Genomic DNA, 17,483 nt, shown 5'->3' with positions numbered 1-17,483 from the left:
GGTGCTTACGTGATGCTTTACCTGGATGTAAACTCTAGGACAGCGGCTGTTTTCCTCTCGCACTCCAAGTCTTGACTCCACTGCCTGCGGGACTGTTGTTACTAATGAGAAGTTTAATTACTCCACCAGTTTATTACTCATTCGTCAGTGACTTTGTTGTTTGGTTTTTCTGTATCCCCGCCTCTCTGTAATGTATGCAGTTGCAGGTTATTTTTACTTCTCTTGTTTATTGTGTATCTAACTTTCCTTTTCAGTACTGAGGTTTAAACCCAGGTCTTCGCACATGCTAGGCAGTGCTCTGGGCTCTTTTCACTTTTGCTTCTTAGCTGGCGGATCTCTGGTCAGGGCTACACTTGAGCTTCTAATCCTTCCATTGCAGTCTCCAGGGAGCACCTAGGATTGTAGGCGGTGTCACTAAGCCTGGCATGGGAAATGTTTTAATTAAGTTTTTTTTTAATAAGTGAAAATGTAAGTAAAATAATGGATAGTAATAATCTTATTATTTTCCAGAAACATGCAGGGGAACTTAGTTGTAGTAGCTAAAGATGTATTTCCTTTGGCAGAAGATAGATCTATGAGCTCGGAAGGTCTCAGTTACAGTCTCGACTCTGTCAGCTTTCAAGGCTGCTTACAACCTTATACAGGTCAAGTTTGTACTATACGTGTTTTTCAGCACAGCATTGTTTCTGTGAGGGTAATTAGATGATTCTGAAAATGTCTGAAAGCTGGAAGCATTGTGTGTGCGGTACAGACAAGTTATGGAAGTGCCCTTTTAATGCTTGTTTTCTCTAAATTAATTCCAAGTGTTGTATTCTACTTGGTTTGTCGCAATGAATTAACTTGGTAAACTTTTTAAGAAAAGTCTATGGAGGAAATATTAGTTACTTCAATTAGCTCATATCTGAATATATCATCTATTGTATTTGAATATAGACCTCTGAAGTTTAACTGCTTTGTGTAATCTTTTATCCTCTTGCGTGTGTGTGCATGTGTGCAAGTCTGCGCACACGCAGTCAGTCACCTGTGTGTTTATGTTAGCAGCTGGAGGTCAGTTTCTGACATCTCTGTCACTCCCCATCTCAGTTCCTTAGACAGGGTTCTCGGTGAACCTGCAGCCAGCATTTTGACCTGGCCCTGGGATCCTCCTGCCTCTCTGCCCTCAGGGCACACGGCCACATCGGGCTATTGTCTGGGTGCTAGGGGTGTGAAATCAGGTCCCTGTGCTTGAGTGGAAAGCATTTCATCTATGGAGCCACCCCTAGCCCACTTATGTCCCTTTAGAGGTGCTAAGACTAAACTTGATTTGTTTTTTAAATTTAACAGGCAGCCAGATAAATTGGTGGTAGTCTGGACGAGAAGAAGTCGGAGGAAGTCTTCCAAGGTGAGTCCACTCTGAACAGTTGCCATGTGCAAATCTGTGCCAGGCTTAGTTTGTTTGGATGTTGAGGGGAGGACTCAGCATTGCGGAGTGCCAAGTTGTCTGAATCCATTGCTGGGTCTCAGGAGAGCAAGGGTTGACTTTTTTCTCTTTATACGGATAGACACTAGACAGAATTTTAAAAATGTCCAGTTCTGTAACTACTTTTAAACTTCGTGTTCCGTAGAGAAATACATTTTTTTGTGAGCATACGACTGTAAACATAGATACTGGAAGTTGGTTTATCCGTATACATAGATCTGTATTAAGAAAAGTTTGTTAGTTGTTGGCAATTGAAATTTAAAAAATTATTAAAGCCATCTTCCAAGGTGGGTTTTGTTCATTTTTGCTACATGGTCTCACTTTGTGTCTTCGCTGGCTTAGAACTTGTGATCTTCCCTTTTGTGCCTCCTGAGTGCTGGGATTACAGGTGTGTGCCACCACATCTGCCTCTAGTTTTATTTTTATTAAGCTAAAACTTATGCATCTATAATTAGCCAAACCTTAGTTATTCAGTTCAGTGAGTGTCTTGGTCGCTGTTGGTCGCTGTTGGTCGCTGTTGTGTTGCTGTGAAGAGACACCACAACCATGGCAACTATTATAAAAGAAAGCATTTAATTGGGGCTTGCTCACAGTTTCAGAGGTTTAGTCCATTATCATGGTGGGGAGCATGGTGCCATAGGTAGATATGGTGCTGGAGAAGCAACTAAGAGTTCTTCATCTGCTTCATAGGCAGCAGGAAGAGAGACACTGGGCCAGGCTTTGGGATTTTGAAACCTCAAAGCCCAACCCCAGTGACACACTTCCTCCAACAAGGCCATACCTCCTAATCCTTTTCAAGTTCTGCTATTCCCTGATTATTAAGCATTCAAATATATGAGTCATTCTTATTCAAATCACCACAGTGATATATATTATAATTTGTAAGCATACATGTTTATAATTTATAATACACATATTATAAATACAATTTATATATACATACTTGTATAAATAATACTCCTATCAAAATGTAGATTGCTATCAACATAATTTTTTTTTGTTTCTTTTCCAGGCAGTTCCCAACCCTCAGAGACTAGCATTATTTTGATTTTCTGTCAGTAAAAACTAATTTTACCTATTTTTGAATTTCATATAAAAATGCTAAAATAGTATTTTTATAGCACTGTATATTTTTAATAGTACTATATATAGTTTTTATATAATATACTATTTTATGTGTGGTTTCCTTTGTTCAGCATCATATTTTTGAGATGTATTCATGCTCTTGCTTTATTTTATTTTTTGTAGTTTACGGTTTTATTGCTAGATAGTATACCACTATGTGAATATACTGCAAGTTGATTAATTACTTAGCCCCCGATTATGTATTTTTTTTCACCCTTGTCAGTGTTAACAGCTAGAATCATTATTGCTCAAGTATTTTCTGTTTCTCTTGGCTGTGGGGATGCAGCTCTGGGTGATAGGACGGGTACCTTTTAACTTAAGAACTTGCCAAAAGTAAGAGTGATATTACAAAATATAATAAATTAGGTTGTAACTTAGTTCAGAAAATACTCATTTTGATACTGAGTATACTTTGTTATTTAATGACTTATTTGAAATTAAGTAGTTTTTATAAAGGAAAGATTCTTTCTCATGATATCAGTTATTGTTTGAATCTAGGTAATGAAATACAGATTAATTTTCTCAGAAACCAGTATATTTTATAAGAAATTACTTTTTATTCTATTTATTTCTTAGTTTTAATGTTCTTCAAGACCTCCTTTATACACAGTCAGCTCTGTATTTAGGAGTTTCATATATGTGGATTCAACCAACTATGAACTGAAAATATTTGGGGAAAATTGTGAGTGAGCCGGGTGTGGTGGGGCCATCTGTAATGTCAGTACCTGGGAGGTGGAGGCTGGAGGATCAGATGTTCAAGGTCAGTCTGGGTTTTGTGAAACCTGCCTCCAAAAATTGTCAGTCTTGAACATATGCAAAACTTCTCCTTATTATTCCCTAAACAGTATGGGATAGTTAGTAGTTAGTTACACGGCCTCACATTGCAGTGGGCATTTGTAAATGTCTTGATGATTTAAAATACATGGGAACAAGTGCACAGGTCATATGCACACACTGCATCATCTATGTAAAGAATTGAGCATCAGTGGAATCCCGACTTTCAGATGTTACTGTACTTTAGAATTCCTGTCTTTTTCTTGGAATATTAGAGGTATATAACAGTTTATGAGAACTGACAGAGTTAAGCTTATAACATATATATGTGTGTATATATTATATGTATATATCTTATATGTATATATCTCCTGTACATTTATGGAAATGTTTTATAAATTATACATAATAGCTAAATAAGGAAGTTTAAAACTGACACTCAGATATTATACTGACAGTTAAATTAGACAGTAAATAATTAGGCACATTTGCCTTTTTAATTTAAAGTTTAATTCCTAGTTAATTGCTCATTTTCTGTTGGTACATGTATATTTTATAGCTAACTATTTAAAGAGCTCATTGCAGATTCATTTTGATTAAAATAATTAGTATGGGCAATTAACACAATATGAAGCTTTCCTCCTTTCTCAAGCAATGACATTTATATCACAGACTTTGTCAAGCTGTAATTGATTTGTAAAGGCATACATAAATCAATTTTCAGTTCATGTGACCATAGCATCCGGGCAGTTGTGATAAACCAGAACATGGCATTTTATGTTTTGCTGTTGAAACTCCCGCTTTCTAACTAGAATTTGAACTTTGCAGAGAGGTGTAAGAATACCAAAGGGAAACCTGTCACCATCACCTTCTGTAGCCTTGCTTCATGATGGAGTTTTTTACATGTGTCCCCTTCCTGTCAGGAGGATACACTGGGGAGCTTTACCCGAGGGAGGTTTTGTCAGCACAGTCAAATTGCTTAATAGGTGACATATGAAACACAGTAGATGCACTTTTTAAATTTGTAAAATATAAGTTAATGAAGTATAAAATTGGAAATTTTAGTGAAACTTTTTGCTGCGTGTGTGTGCATGTTTGTAGGTGTGTGGTTGCATGTATGTGCACCTATATAAGGAGGCCACCTTATATATTGAGGCAGGATCTCTCGAATCCAGAGCTTGCTGACTGGGCTAGCCTAGCTAGCTGGCCTGCTCCAGGGATCTCCTCTCGAGTTCTGGGATTCCAGGCAGGTGCCACATCCATTGAGCGTTTCCATAGGTCCTGGCTTGCTGAGCTCTCAGGTCCACACCCTTGCATGGATGCACCTTACTTACTTAGCCTTCCACTAGCCCTCACTGGAGCACTTTGGTTATATATAGAAAGTACCAATCTTTTAGGTAAGTGCGGCGTGAAATAATTGGAAAGCAGTCAGTGTATTTTATAGAGTTCGTACCTGTCCAAGTTTTATTTCTGTTACTATACTAAAATATCCTGGCAAAATGCATCTTAAGAGAGGAAAGGTTTGTTTTAGCTTGCTATTCAAAGTTACAGTTCATCATAGGGGGAAATCAAGGCGTAAGTACACACAGCCAGTCACAACACATGCAGAGTCTAGAACAGAGAGAAATGGCTGAACCTACTCTGCTTTACTTGCTTGCTTGTTGCTTACCAAGCTTCTCCGTTGCACAGTTCAGGGCCAAGCCTAGGGAATGTGCTGCCCACAGTGTACTGGGTCAGTGAACAACTGAGAGAAATCCCCTGCAGACATGCTTTCAGGCCAGCCTAATCAAGATACTTCCTTAATTGAGACTATTCCCATTCTAAGCTATGGCAAGTTCATATTCAGTACTACCATCAGAGTATCCTCAATTAAGTAGTGTTACATTTTTCCCAGGCCTGCCTTTGGCAGATATCAAATGGTATTAATATATATGATCCAAAAAGTAAGAAAGAAAAACTGTATACAGAGATCTGAATAATGTGTCCTAGTCGCTTAGCTGTATCAGGATGCTGGCAAATGATGATAATTGTAGTTATCATTCGTAGGGTAAAGCTTGCTAATTGTGCTAAGGCGGTGACTACTACACGTGTCTCTATGCAATCACTTTCTAGGGAAATTCTTTTATATAATCTGCTAATCCTGCATGAAAACTGACCAGGGTTCTTAGATATTTACCAATGATGTGTTGTTTCTCTTTGTCTCTCTTTCTCTCTCCCTCCCTCCCTCCCTCCCTCTCTGGTTTTTGAAGACAGGGTTTCTCTGTGTAACAGCCCTAGCTGACCTCAGACTGGCCTTGAACTCACAGAGATCCACCTGCCTGTGCCTTCCAAGTGCTGGGATAAAAGGCGTGCACCACCACTGCCCAGCCTATCTGTATCTCATAACTTAGAGTTTTGATGGCTCTGCATAATTTTATCTATCTGTCTGTCTAATCACCAAAATTATCATTAGGTACCTGTATTAGACTTTTCATTCTTTGCCCCGTGGGCCTCTCCCAGCTCTGGGTTACAGCTGTACACAAGCACACCTGCCAGTTTTAAATGGGTTCTGGAGTATAAATGCAGGTCCTGTGCCGTGAGACTCCCCCCTTGTACGTCTGTCTTTGTGTCTGTACTCATGTACTGTTATTATGAGAAAGTGGCCTTTGCTGCTGGAAAACAAAGAGCAACAAAACCCCCAGCTGTCTCCTTGTGTCTGAGGCCAGTCAGTCCTCTTAGCTTGTCTCCCTTGGTTTCTGCATCATCACGGTTTCCCTCTTAACTGGTTATTTCCCGTTCGCATAAGTGCATTTTTTGTCTTTACAGATTGTCTTCAGATGTTATTTTCTCAGCTGTGGGTAACTTGTTTCTTTCCCTCAAAGTGATTGTGTTCTCATGTGAAGTACCTTCAGTTTCTTTCTTCCCTTTCTCTCTGAGCTCATTCCAATCTGACTTTCCCCCTGGACTGCAGCGTTGAAGCTGCTTGTTTTGATGTTAGCAGCTCTCCTTTGTTGACTCCAGTGGTCTTTTCCCGGCTTTAGGCTGTCACCTGCCACCAGCTGTGGGCCCTTCTCTTTACAGCGTGGCTTGGGCACCTCATGCTCCTGGGTTTTCTTTACTCTCCTGACACACCTTTGCCTCTTTTGTTTCATTTCCTTGTCTTGTTCATTTTGTACCCAAGGTCTCAGTGCAGACTACCCTCCCAAGCCCCCAGGTTTGCATGCCAGATGCATGCCAGGAAAGCGGTCCATCACTGAACTACATCCCAACCCAGATTTCTTATTCTTTATCTGTTCTCACTCTCCTGGGATCATATCCATTCTAAAGATTTAAGTAATATCTGTATGCTAATAATTCCCAAATTGTAACAATACTTGATTGAGCTCCTGTTTGAAGACCTGAACTAGTGTATCTAATAGGTGACTGAGATTTGATGTGTATAAAACTGAGCTGAGCTTGGCCTTGCCTGATATGCATTAGCAGCAGTTTCTTCTAGTTCCTCAAGAACAAAACAGCTTTACCTCACTCAGCTCTAGTTACTTTAGTTCTCTCCTACATAAACAGCAGATCTTGGTCACGATCTGTAAAATGAAACAGTGTACCAGAATGTGGCTACTCCGCCACCTTTTTACCACCCCTGGTCAAGTCCCCCCCAGCTCTCCTCGTTATTGCAGTGGCCTCCTACTGTTCTTATGTGACTTCTATTACGAAGTCTGCTGTGGACTCATTGGCTAAAAGAGTCACCTTAAACACAGCTTAGATCAGCATTCCTCTGTTTTAAACCTTCCAGTGAGAATCTGAGAGGCCTACTAGGGCCTTCCCAGGCTGGGCCTCGATTGTTGCCGGCAGCACTCCCTGGCCACTCTGATGTGCTTCGGGGCCAGCGTTGCCCCACCCTCAGAAGGCTTTTTCCTGCACTTGTAGATCTCATTTCTTCATCCTTCCCTCTGACTGCCCTGGGAAAAGCTATGTTCTTCTCACCCCTGTATCCTTGTTCTCTGCTTTATTTCTGACATTTGTGCTCCACATAACATACTGCTTAGGTAATCTGAATAATTTGTGCGTCTGTTACTCCGTACACCATAACCCCCCTCCACCAAAGCAGGAAATCTTTCCAGCTCCGTGGCCCAGTGACCCAGAGTGGGGAATGAGTAGTTTCCACCTTTAGGAAGGTTCCTTCCACACGTGCGATGAGTTTGGCACACTCGGATCTTAGTTTGTGGACTGACACATAGCTTTTGTTATCTTCTTCCGACACATCCAGAGTTTTGCAGCATGTAAAGATGAAACTCACTCGCCCTGCCTGGCATGACATCTCTCTTCAGCTCAACTTTGGTTAATAATGCACAAGGGAGATCTGGTGATGAACTTTAAAGTCGGGGTGGTGAAGTTTCCAAGGGAATTTGGGTAGTCAAGGTTTATAAGTAAGACATCTCCCAAATCACAAGAATTAGAAACAATGATTGGAAAAGCTAGAGTTTGCTTTCCCGTGTCCTAAATAAGAAGCATAGCAGTTTAGGGGAAATGAACTTAAATACCCTCACCTCCTCCTTTTTCTTGAGCCCTCGGCCTCCTGCATTGCTGGGACCACTCATGCTTGGCTGTACCCTGCTAGATTTTCCTGAAATTTCTTTTTTTCTTCAAGTTTTATGAATATGGTTGTTCTGTCTGCATGTATATCATGCACTGCTTAAGTCCTGGTGCCCATGAAGATCAGAAGAGGATGTTGGATTCCCTGGAACTGGAGTTACAGATGGTTGTGAGCCACCATGTGGGTTTTGGGACTTGAATCCAGGTCCTCTGGAAGAACAGCTTGCGCTCTTAATCACTCAACCGTTTCTTCAGACTTGAGATTTTCCTTTTAAGGAATAAATTTGCCTCAAACTTCTCAATCACAAAAATAATCTTAAACATTGCTCCTTGTTAAAGTTTTCCATAATCAGAAATAGCAGCCTTTAAGAACATGAGATGTCTTGTTTTTCCGTCATTTCTTGTAGCATACCTGCATGTTTGTGTAGTGGGGTATATGAGGGTTTGCTTATAGGTCTATAGCTTTCGTTTGTTTGAGCTATTCTGACCCAAGCTAATGCTTAAAATGTTTTGTTTTGTTTTGATGTTTGCTTTTATTTTGACTAGTGATTTTTGTCTGAGGGAGACTATTGTCGTTAGTGGATAGCTAAATAAGATTAATATACTTTTGTAGATTGTTAACCTCGCATTTTCCACACTTCATAATTGAAGCTTTCATTTTTATTCTGGTAGGCTCACAGCTGGCAACCGGGAATAAAAAATCCATACCGTGGTGTGGTTGTTTGGCCTGTTCCTGAAAACATTGAGATCACTGTGACTCTTTTTAAGGTAAGTTCTTTGTGTGTGTAGATTGTTTATAGTTGCATCTGTATGTGCTTTTGTATACGATTATCACACGATTATTGAATGTATCTGCTTACCTGATGGTGTCATTTCCAACGAGGAAGTTTGTACACTGTCAAGGCACCGCAGACTTTTAGATCCATAAGGCCCCTGGGCCTGCTTTTCCTTGTACTTTACTCACAGGAATCTTTCAAGTGCTTTTCCTGTGCAAAGCTGAAGTTCGTGAAGTCTATTCTGCTCCTCATTTTGTTGGCTTTGTTTGATAACAATTTACTTTAAAATCAGTATTTAGTAAATATTGGTATTAATGCAGCATGGTATTGTGGTTGTTTTTTTTTTTTTTTTTTCTTTTAAACACCGCTTGGCCCATTTGTTGTTGTTTTTTAACTCTTTGAGTGCCTGCCACCAGCTCCCAAATAAATACATGGAGACTTATTCTTATTTATGAATGCCCAGCCTTAGCTTGGCTTGTAACTACCTTTTCATAAATTATCCTGTCTGTCTTTTGCCTCTGGACTTTTTACCTTTATTCTATTTATCTCTCTTCCCTTCTTATTCCATGGCTGGCTGTGTGGGTTTCTGGCACCTGGCGTCTTTCTCTCCTTCTCCTTTTCTCCCTTCTGTTTATTTTCTCTGCCTGGAAGCTCCACCTGTCCATCTTCTGCCTAACTCTTTATTAGACCAACCAGGTATTTGGGGTAGGCAGAGCAACACAGCTTTACAGAGTTAAGCAAATGCAACATAAAATAATGCAACAAATCTTTGCATCATTAAATAAATATTCCACAGCATAAATCAATGTAACATCTCTTAAACAACATGATGTATTTAAAAGTCAATTGCTTCTTGACTTTTTGGTCAAAATCAAGTGTAACAGTAAATATACATATCCATACACATATACTAAGCAAATATGTAATATATGTATGTATATAATTATGCAAATATGTATATATGTATGTAGGTCCATATATACTGAGACAGGGTCTTACTAGGTAGCTCTGTCTGGCCTGGAACCTATTCTTGCTGACCTCAAATCCACAGAAATCTGCTGAACTCTGCCTCTCCTGAGAGTAAAGACATGTGCCACCAAACCCACTCGTTAAAATATTTTAAACATTGATATTTATGAAAATTATAACTTGAAAGCAATATACTCTTTTAAAGTACAGATAAAAATACAGACATATACTATTTGCCTGTCTTTTATGTGTTTTTTTTCTTGATATTTGCCTTATTTCTTTAAATATCATAAAATATTCAACACTTATGATAATTAAGGACCAATTTACTAACCAACTTTTCTGCTCTCAAGAAATAGTGGGAGCAAAGTATGGCCTATTATTAGCCTTTTGGGAAGTGGTAGAATCAGAAAACAAATGCTTGCCAAGCTGATGGCACAGGGGACTTGACAGAGAAGATCATAGTATCAAGGCTTAAGCCACAGAGTGAGTTCAAGGTCAGGGTAAATTAAGACCCTGTCTCAAAATAGAGAGCAGAGAGGCTTGGCATGGTGCAGCATGCCTATACTGCCTGTGCTGTCTCTTCAAAGACATGTTCTGCTAAGTATTGAGTCTACCCTACACACACACACACACAAACACATATATACATACAGACACGCACACACACACTGCATTGTGCTTGCCATATATATCACACACATATATTGTAAGTGGTGGTAACACCATCATCACCATCATCTCTTTGCTTAGGAAAAAAATAAGAGAGGAAGTGGTACTGCTTTTCTGTTCATCTTTTCCCCTAGGCCAGTCTGTTGCCTTTCTAGTGGCTGTCCTCAGAGGCTGCTACGAAACCCTTCTTTTCCATAACTCTCCTGCTGGAATGATACCCTAAGCATGGTAGTTAAGAACAATACTTCTTGAGTCTCTGCCCACATCAGTTTGTTCTCGACGTAGCTCCAAGGTTCTATCAATATTTCCATTTTACTGATAAGGGAACTAAGACCAGTAGGGAGGTTAACGTTCCCAAATACCTTGAGTTAACCCAATTCTTTCCTCTAGTCCAGAACAGTTCTCACCTGTGGGTCATGACCCCCTTGGGGGAGGGTCACATATCAGATATTAGGCATATCAGATAGTTCAGTTATGATTCATATCTGTAGCATAATTACAGTTATGAAGTAGCAATAAAATAATTTTATGGTTGGGAGTCACCACCCCATGAAGAACTGTATTAAAGGGTCACAGCATTAGGAAGTTGAGAACCATTGGTTTATACTGAATTGCCTACTCTGTAGTAATAGGTTATGAATATTTACTACAGGTGCAAGCTCTCTGATATGCTTGAGAAAGACTGTTAAGCAGTCTCATCAAGTAAATTTCTTATTTGGTCTGCTCATATTGGTTAGCACAAATGAGCAGACAAGGTTATGCAGTGTTTCACATTTATTTTTAATGGTAGAGAACAGGGGATTGGAATGGAGTTGAAGCATAGTTCATAGCCATTTTCAGAAAGAGTCTGAGTTGAAAGTAGCAGTTAAAATTGTTGCTGGGAAGATCAGGAGTTAAGAGTGGTTTTCCATGCTGTGTGGGATTTGCTTCTCCGTTAGCATTCATGCCTTTGAGCATTAAGATGTAGGGAACATGCCTCCTTCCTAGTCTGCAGCATTTTCTACTCGGTTATATTGTTGGGGCAACCTTGTAACCTTTTCCAATATTTAAATGAGTATTTTCAGTAGGTCATTTATCTTCCACATCACCCAAAATTCTGATAGAAAAAAAAATGCAACAACTTCATTCTTTCATGGTAAGTTTCGGATCTTGGTTTTGAACAGCTCTTAAATATTCAAGCAAAAAATTTTCTCATGCTTTCCCCTCCTTTCAAGTTTCACAGTTGACGTAATTTTGAAATTGTAAATGTTCTAAGATATTCACACAAGTAATTCACAGAGAAATACTTTTTGAATTATTTATTTTGCAAAAATTTATTTTTGTGGGTATGGGTATCTACATTGCACGTCTTGTGCACCCCATGTGTGTGCTGCCTGTGGATGGCATGACTCCCTGGCTGGAGTTCCATGGTCTGAGGTACCAGGTGGGTGCCAAGGATGTTACCTAGGTCCTCTGGAAGAGCAACACCCAGTGCTCCTTCCTAATTGTGGAGAAACCTCTCCAGAACCCCTAAATTAAAAAAAAAAAACCCTTATAGATGTGGTGTTTGCCTGCATGTATGTCTGCACCGTGTGTGTGGCTGGTGCTGAGGAAAGAAGAGGGTGTTGGATCCTCTGGACCTTAAGCTACAGATGATTCTGAGCTGCCTCATGGCTGTTGGGATTCGAACCTGGGTCCCTTGGAAGAGCAACTTGTGCTTTCAACTGCCGAGGCATCTCCCTGACAAGTACTTGAGAAATACATTTTAAGAAAGTTATCAGCGTGTTTCACCTCTGTAATTTAACCAGAAGTTGATTTCTTTAGATTAATGCCTGGTTTTGAAATTTCAACTAAATTGAAAATAGATATGGCTAGTAAAAAATTTTAAAATGTATTAGAGTTTCAGAAGGGAAGAGGTAAGAAAGTTGACAACAGTTAGAGGTAAATAAAGAAGACTTGATTAATTACAGATGTTTTGTCTGGCCCATAATAAAATAATTCTTTAGACATCCACTTTAAAGTGCCTGAGAAATGAATATTGTTGTTGCTTTCATATCACTTACTGAAGTTTCCTATCAAATTATTTCTTTGCCTAATGAAATAATTCTTTAAAAATTGTTTTAGGTATATTACTTCATCTGTGTCTCAAAATGTTTTATTTGACACAGTGAAGTATATCACTATATGAAGGCACTGTTAACTATGTTTATTGATGTATCATTTATTCATGAATTAATTTATCCAATATTCTCAAAGGCTGCTGTGTGCCATGCATGTTTCTTGAGGCTGGAGGCTCAGTGGTTAAGTCAGGTGGTCTGGAACTCCAGTGTAGCGCTCACATTTGTACCGAGTACCTGTCTCATGAGTTCCACATTACCTGGGCACAGTGAGTGTTCAATGCTGTGTCTTGAGGCTGGAGGCTCAGTGGGTAAGTCAGGTGATTTGGAACTCCAGTGTAGTGCTCACATTTGTACCGAGTGCCTGTCTCATGAGTTCCACATTAACTGGGCACAGTGGGTGTCAATGCTTCTGTGTCGCTAATACCAACTATGCTGCATTCCTAAAAAACAATAAAGATGAAAACCGACAGGCAGGACAATGGCAGGATGGCTCTCCTCCGCGTTGTCATGTTGTCACTTAGTCTCCGAGTAGTACTGTTTGTGTCCTAATTCAATATAAAAAGCCCTTCCAGTCTTTACAGTCACTGGAGCTGGGCCTACAGACATGTGCCCCTAGGCCTGGTTGAAGTCTGGGATTATCACTGTAGTGATATTTCATTTATATTTTAATAAATAAAGCTTGCCTGGAGATCAGAATGCAAAACAGCCACACTAGTCAGACATACAGGCCTGGCAGTGGTGGCACACACCTTTAATCCCAGCAGCCAGACTAGTTAGCCATAGAGGCTGGTTGGTGGTGGGGCACACCTTTAATTCCAGCACTAGAGAGGAACATAAGGCAGGATGAGATAGGAACTTGCTCTCTTTCAGTCTGAAGATTTCATAGAGGTAAGAGCTTTCTAGTGGCTTGATTGCTTTGCTTTTCTGATCTTCAGGTTGAACCCCAATATCTGTCTCTGGGTTTTTATTATTTGTGCTACATATCACATGTGTTGTAAGGGACTAAAGGAAATTTGAGTCATGCTAACATGGTTAGAGTTTGGCCTGAAGATTAATCTGTGGGTGAAAGGTAAATGAACTGAAATACTGTTGTAGCCCCCTTTACCTTGAGATAGCCAGGATGGAAAGTCAACTGTGACCATAGCAACAGAAGATTATAATTATGAACAAGATTCTTCCCAGTGAGGAGCAGGTGGAGCCTGAGACCCTGTACAGAGATACCAGCATCCATCTCCATGTGGATGTGTCTTAAGACAGTCCGCTCTACTGAAATACCATTGTACTGTGTATATTTCCACATGGAATGTGAATATCTACCCCTCACACCAGACTTGAACTTGAATATATTGAATATAAACATATTATGAGCCCACTACTTTCTCTTTTTAAAGTTAATTGAATTATTTTTCTTGTAAAATTTTGATCACTTTGAAATGGATTTGAAGGAATGCCAGTTCCTGTATCAAGAATTTACAGCTTAAAAGTGACAATATTGCTATTTTTCTTACCCTGTGTCTTAGTTACCTTTCCTTTTGCTGTGAGAAAATACTCTAACAGGAGCAACTTGAAGGAGACATTGTATGTTGTGGCGGGGAGGACCTGGGGCAGGAGCCTTGCTCACTTGCATCCCTGGCGGCCAGGAAGCAGAGGATTCACGTTCCGCCTTGTTCTCTGTGCACTCTGTTGCCTTTACTTCTCATATGTGTGAAAACCGCACACAGTTCTGCTGCGTCTGGGTATTTTCTCTATCATGACGCTTTCCTTGTTTGTTTCTGCAAGATGAAATGTGTTGTTTTCTCATTTCCAGTGAGGACTTTGATTTCGTTTATAATACACTTATTCCTAGGAGAGTATGGACTATGTCTTTAAATACAGAGCAAGTATGCATGAGTCCATAGGTGACCTCTGCAATTGCTAGAGTAGTTTTAGTATTTGTCAGCTAAATGCTTGCAAAAGTGTGCCTCACGTACAAAACAGCGCTGCCTGTGGTGGCAGGATCCCGCACCCCTAGATTCCTCAGGCCCTAACAGAAGTGGGAAGAGGATTGTCAACAGCTCGTGTTGACTGGCTGTTCTGTCTGATTATGAAATCCCTTGGAATACTTAGAAATTCCAGGGGTTCACATGATCGCTGTGTCAGAACACAGAGTCTCAAGTGGCACTTTTAGTTCCAAATACTAAAAGTTGTAGAAGAACTTTGTGTGAGCATTTAGTCACTGAAATACTTGTTGACTCACAGAGTTGTCTGTCTGTGATCATGTGTCTTTGTCTTGTCATAGATGCAGCACTGGGAGAGATGTATCCACAAAAGGAAAAGGATTTCTTAATATAAAATATGATTATTTTAGAGAAATTACTCAGTTTTCTTTAAAGATGTTATTTTGCTCCTTCCTTTTCAAATGTTAGTAAAGCAACAAACAAGTTTGCTTGTGTTTTCTTGATTGTATCAACTGGCCTAGTGAGAGTGTTTTTCACTTCTCGAAATTTTGCTCTTGTTGCAGGATCCTCATGCAGAAGAATTTGAAGACAAAGAGTGGACATTTGTCATTGAGAATGTAAGTTAGTGACAGAATCCATGCTTTTTTACCCCACTGCCCCACTGCAGGAGCAGTTTGTGATGGGAGAAATGTCGCTTTCTGAAAACTTAATAGGGAATTTGTAGATTTTAAAAGTTTTTATCAATAACAATTGCTTATAAAATATTGATGATAAACTGTAAAAAGTCTTTAATGACAAACTGTGTATACACGATGTGTTCTGTGTGGGTCTGAGGGCAAAGTCATTCACTTGCTTTCTTTTATCTCTTCATCAGCTAGCATGGTATTTCTTATATAGTAAAGGCCTTCATAGTATGGAATCCCAAGAGGCTAGCAGGTATACAGTGGTGTTAAATAAATGCTTTCTACCTAAGAACTAGAGAGAATAGGCAGTGACAATAATAATGATTAAAAGTCTAGACTTTAAGGGTTGGAGAGATGGCTCATTGATTAAAAGTACTTGATGTTCTCTCAGAAGACTGGAGTAGGATTCACATATCAGGTGCTGTAACAAATGCCTGTAACTCTAGCTCCAGGGACCGGATGTCCTCTGAATGAACATGCATGTGCACATGCGCACACACGGACACACAGATGACTTGATTTTAACCCTAGTTGTCCCAGTTACAAGTCCTCTGATCAAGGGCAAGTTTCCGAATGAACTCCTCAGCTTGAGAGTTTGTGAGTTGTTGGGAGGCTTGAGGACGTCTCTGTGACTATCCGTCTTAACTATTGGTGGTATCTTGTCCTTCTCGGCTGGGTCCTCAAAACCCTAAGGCTTACATGGAACCTGCTTATGGCAGTCTTTGTGCCACGTTCCTTTCTTCTGTGCTTGACTTTACTTTGTATCCAGTGTTAAAAGGACACTTAAGCTTTTCCCAGGAGTGCCTTGGACCATTTCTAGTTAAAGTGTTGCGAAGTGTGGGAGCAAACTCAGGACCAGGTACAAACACAGTGGGGAGCTCACAGCCAATACGAAGCTCTGCCAGCACGTTACGGTCTCATGCGCATCAGCGGCTGGGGTGTTTTTGTAGGGACGGATTTGAACATAAATTATACTTGGAGGAAAAACAAAACGAATTTGGACTTTGAAGTTAGACTCGAAAGCTCTCGTGCTCGTATCAGATGGAGGTCTTCCCAGTGGATGACCTTCCGTTGCTCATGGCTCATCTACACGCGTGAACCTGAACTGTTTAACGGTAGAGGCGTGTTAAAACCAGCTTTACGTTTGTGTAGGAAGGTGTTCTTACTATTCAGCCTTAGGATTAAGAAACAGTAGTTACACATTCCTGAAAATTAGGTTATATACTAATGTGCAAAAAGGCTCTAGATTTTTTTTTTAAAGGAAAACTATATGACATTACTAGATTTGACTGCAAAAGATATTTTAAAGATCAACAGCGGTACATACAAAATCTTAAAATGGTAAACTTTAAATCTAATGCAAAATAAAGGCATGTATTAGACTATCTTTCTGTATTGGGATATCTATTTTTGTAACCTTTTAATATATAATATGTTTACGTCCAGAAACATATTTTCCCCCACTTACCTATTATTAAAATAGCTGAAAATTCTAGAAATCACTCAGGAGAGGGAATGAACATGGAAGAAAAGAACAAAAAATTAGGGTGGTTGGCTTTCCTTCTCTCCAAATACGTTAAATTTACAAAATTCAACTAAATCATATAGGTTTTGTTCAATTATTCTTATCATTTATCTTATAAGATGAAGATTTTCAACTGAAATACCTATAGGAATTAATTTCTATTGTGTCAATACATCATCGTGTATATACCCTGGCGATGTGGTTCAAAGAGCTCCTCTAACACTGAGCCATTTCGCTGGCCTACATGGCAATGTTTTTATAGCCCACAACAGGGCAGCAGCAGTCTAATGGAAGCCAAGCCTGTTGGTACATGCCTGTCATCCCAGCACTTGGGAGGGGAGGTAGAGGGACCGAGTTTGAAGTCAGTCTTGGCTTCATCATAAGTAAAGGGCCAACCTGAGCTACCTACTAAGATTATGGTGCAGAAAAGCAAGGTCTAAAGATGGCTCAGTGCTAGAGCTCTTGCTCAGCATGTGGAGACCTTGGGTTCTGATTTCTAATACCAAGGGTTGGAGGAAAAATGAAATCTAGGTATTGGATAACTTGAAAGAGAAAGAGAAGCTAACAAGTACAGGAGCTGGGTAATCCCCCAGCTTTCAGTAAAGGTGATGACATCAGCAGTAATACTTACTGGGAATGCCATGGTAGAAAATAACAATTTTATTAGGTAAATTTGTTATGATTGTATTTTGTTGACTTTACCTGTCCGTATAGCAGTATTTTGCTTTGTGAGGGACTGGAAAGAGGTCCCACTGGTTGAGAGGCCTTACTGTGCAAGAGTGAGGACCTGAGTTCAGATCCCATCACCCTGAACAAGGGTGAGGACCTGAGTTCAGATCCCATCACCGTGAACAAGGGTGAGGACCTGAGTTCAGATCCCATCACCGTGAACAAG

The 17,483-nt window shown here is 39.9% G+C and overlaps 1 protein-coding gene across 8 annotated transcripts in view; it reads left to right on the top strand.

Moving 5' to 3' along the window:
• The window catches only part of Ehbp1 (EH domain binding protein 1), a 282,868-nt gene that overhangs the window by 39,149 nt on the left and 226,236 nt on the right, over positions 1–17,483 (top strand). For all 8 annotated transcript variants that reach the window (XM_026788929.1, XM_026788928.1, XM_026788926.1 and 5 more), the window contains exons 3-5: positions 1,324–1,381; positions 8,600–8,695; positions 14,944–14,997. In XM_026788929.1, the coding sequence (XP_026644730.1) occupies positions 1,324–1,381; positions 8,600–8,695; positions 14,944–14,997 (208 nt within the window). The remainder of the gene's footprint in view (positions 1–1,323; positions 1,382–8,599; positions 8,696–14,943; positions 14,998–17,483) is intronic.

This window comes from Microtus ochrogaster, unplaced genomic scaffold, assembly GCF_000317375.1.
Source record: "Microtus ochrogaster isolate Prairie Vole_2 unplaced genomic scaffold, MicOch1.0 UNK9, whole genome shotgun sequence".
NCBI lineage: Eukaryota > Metazoa > Chordata > Mammalia > Rodentia > Cricetidae > Microtus > Microtus ochrogaster.
This window is presented reverse-complemented; position numbering and strand designations above follow the sequence as displayed.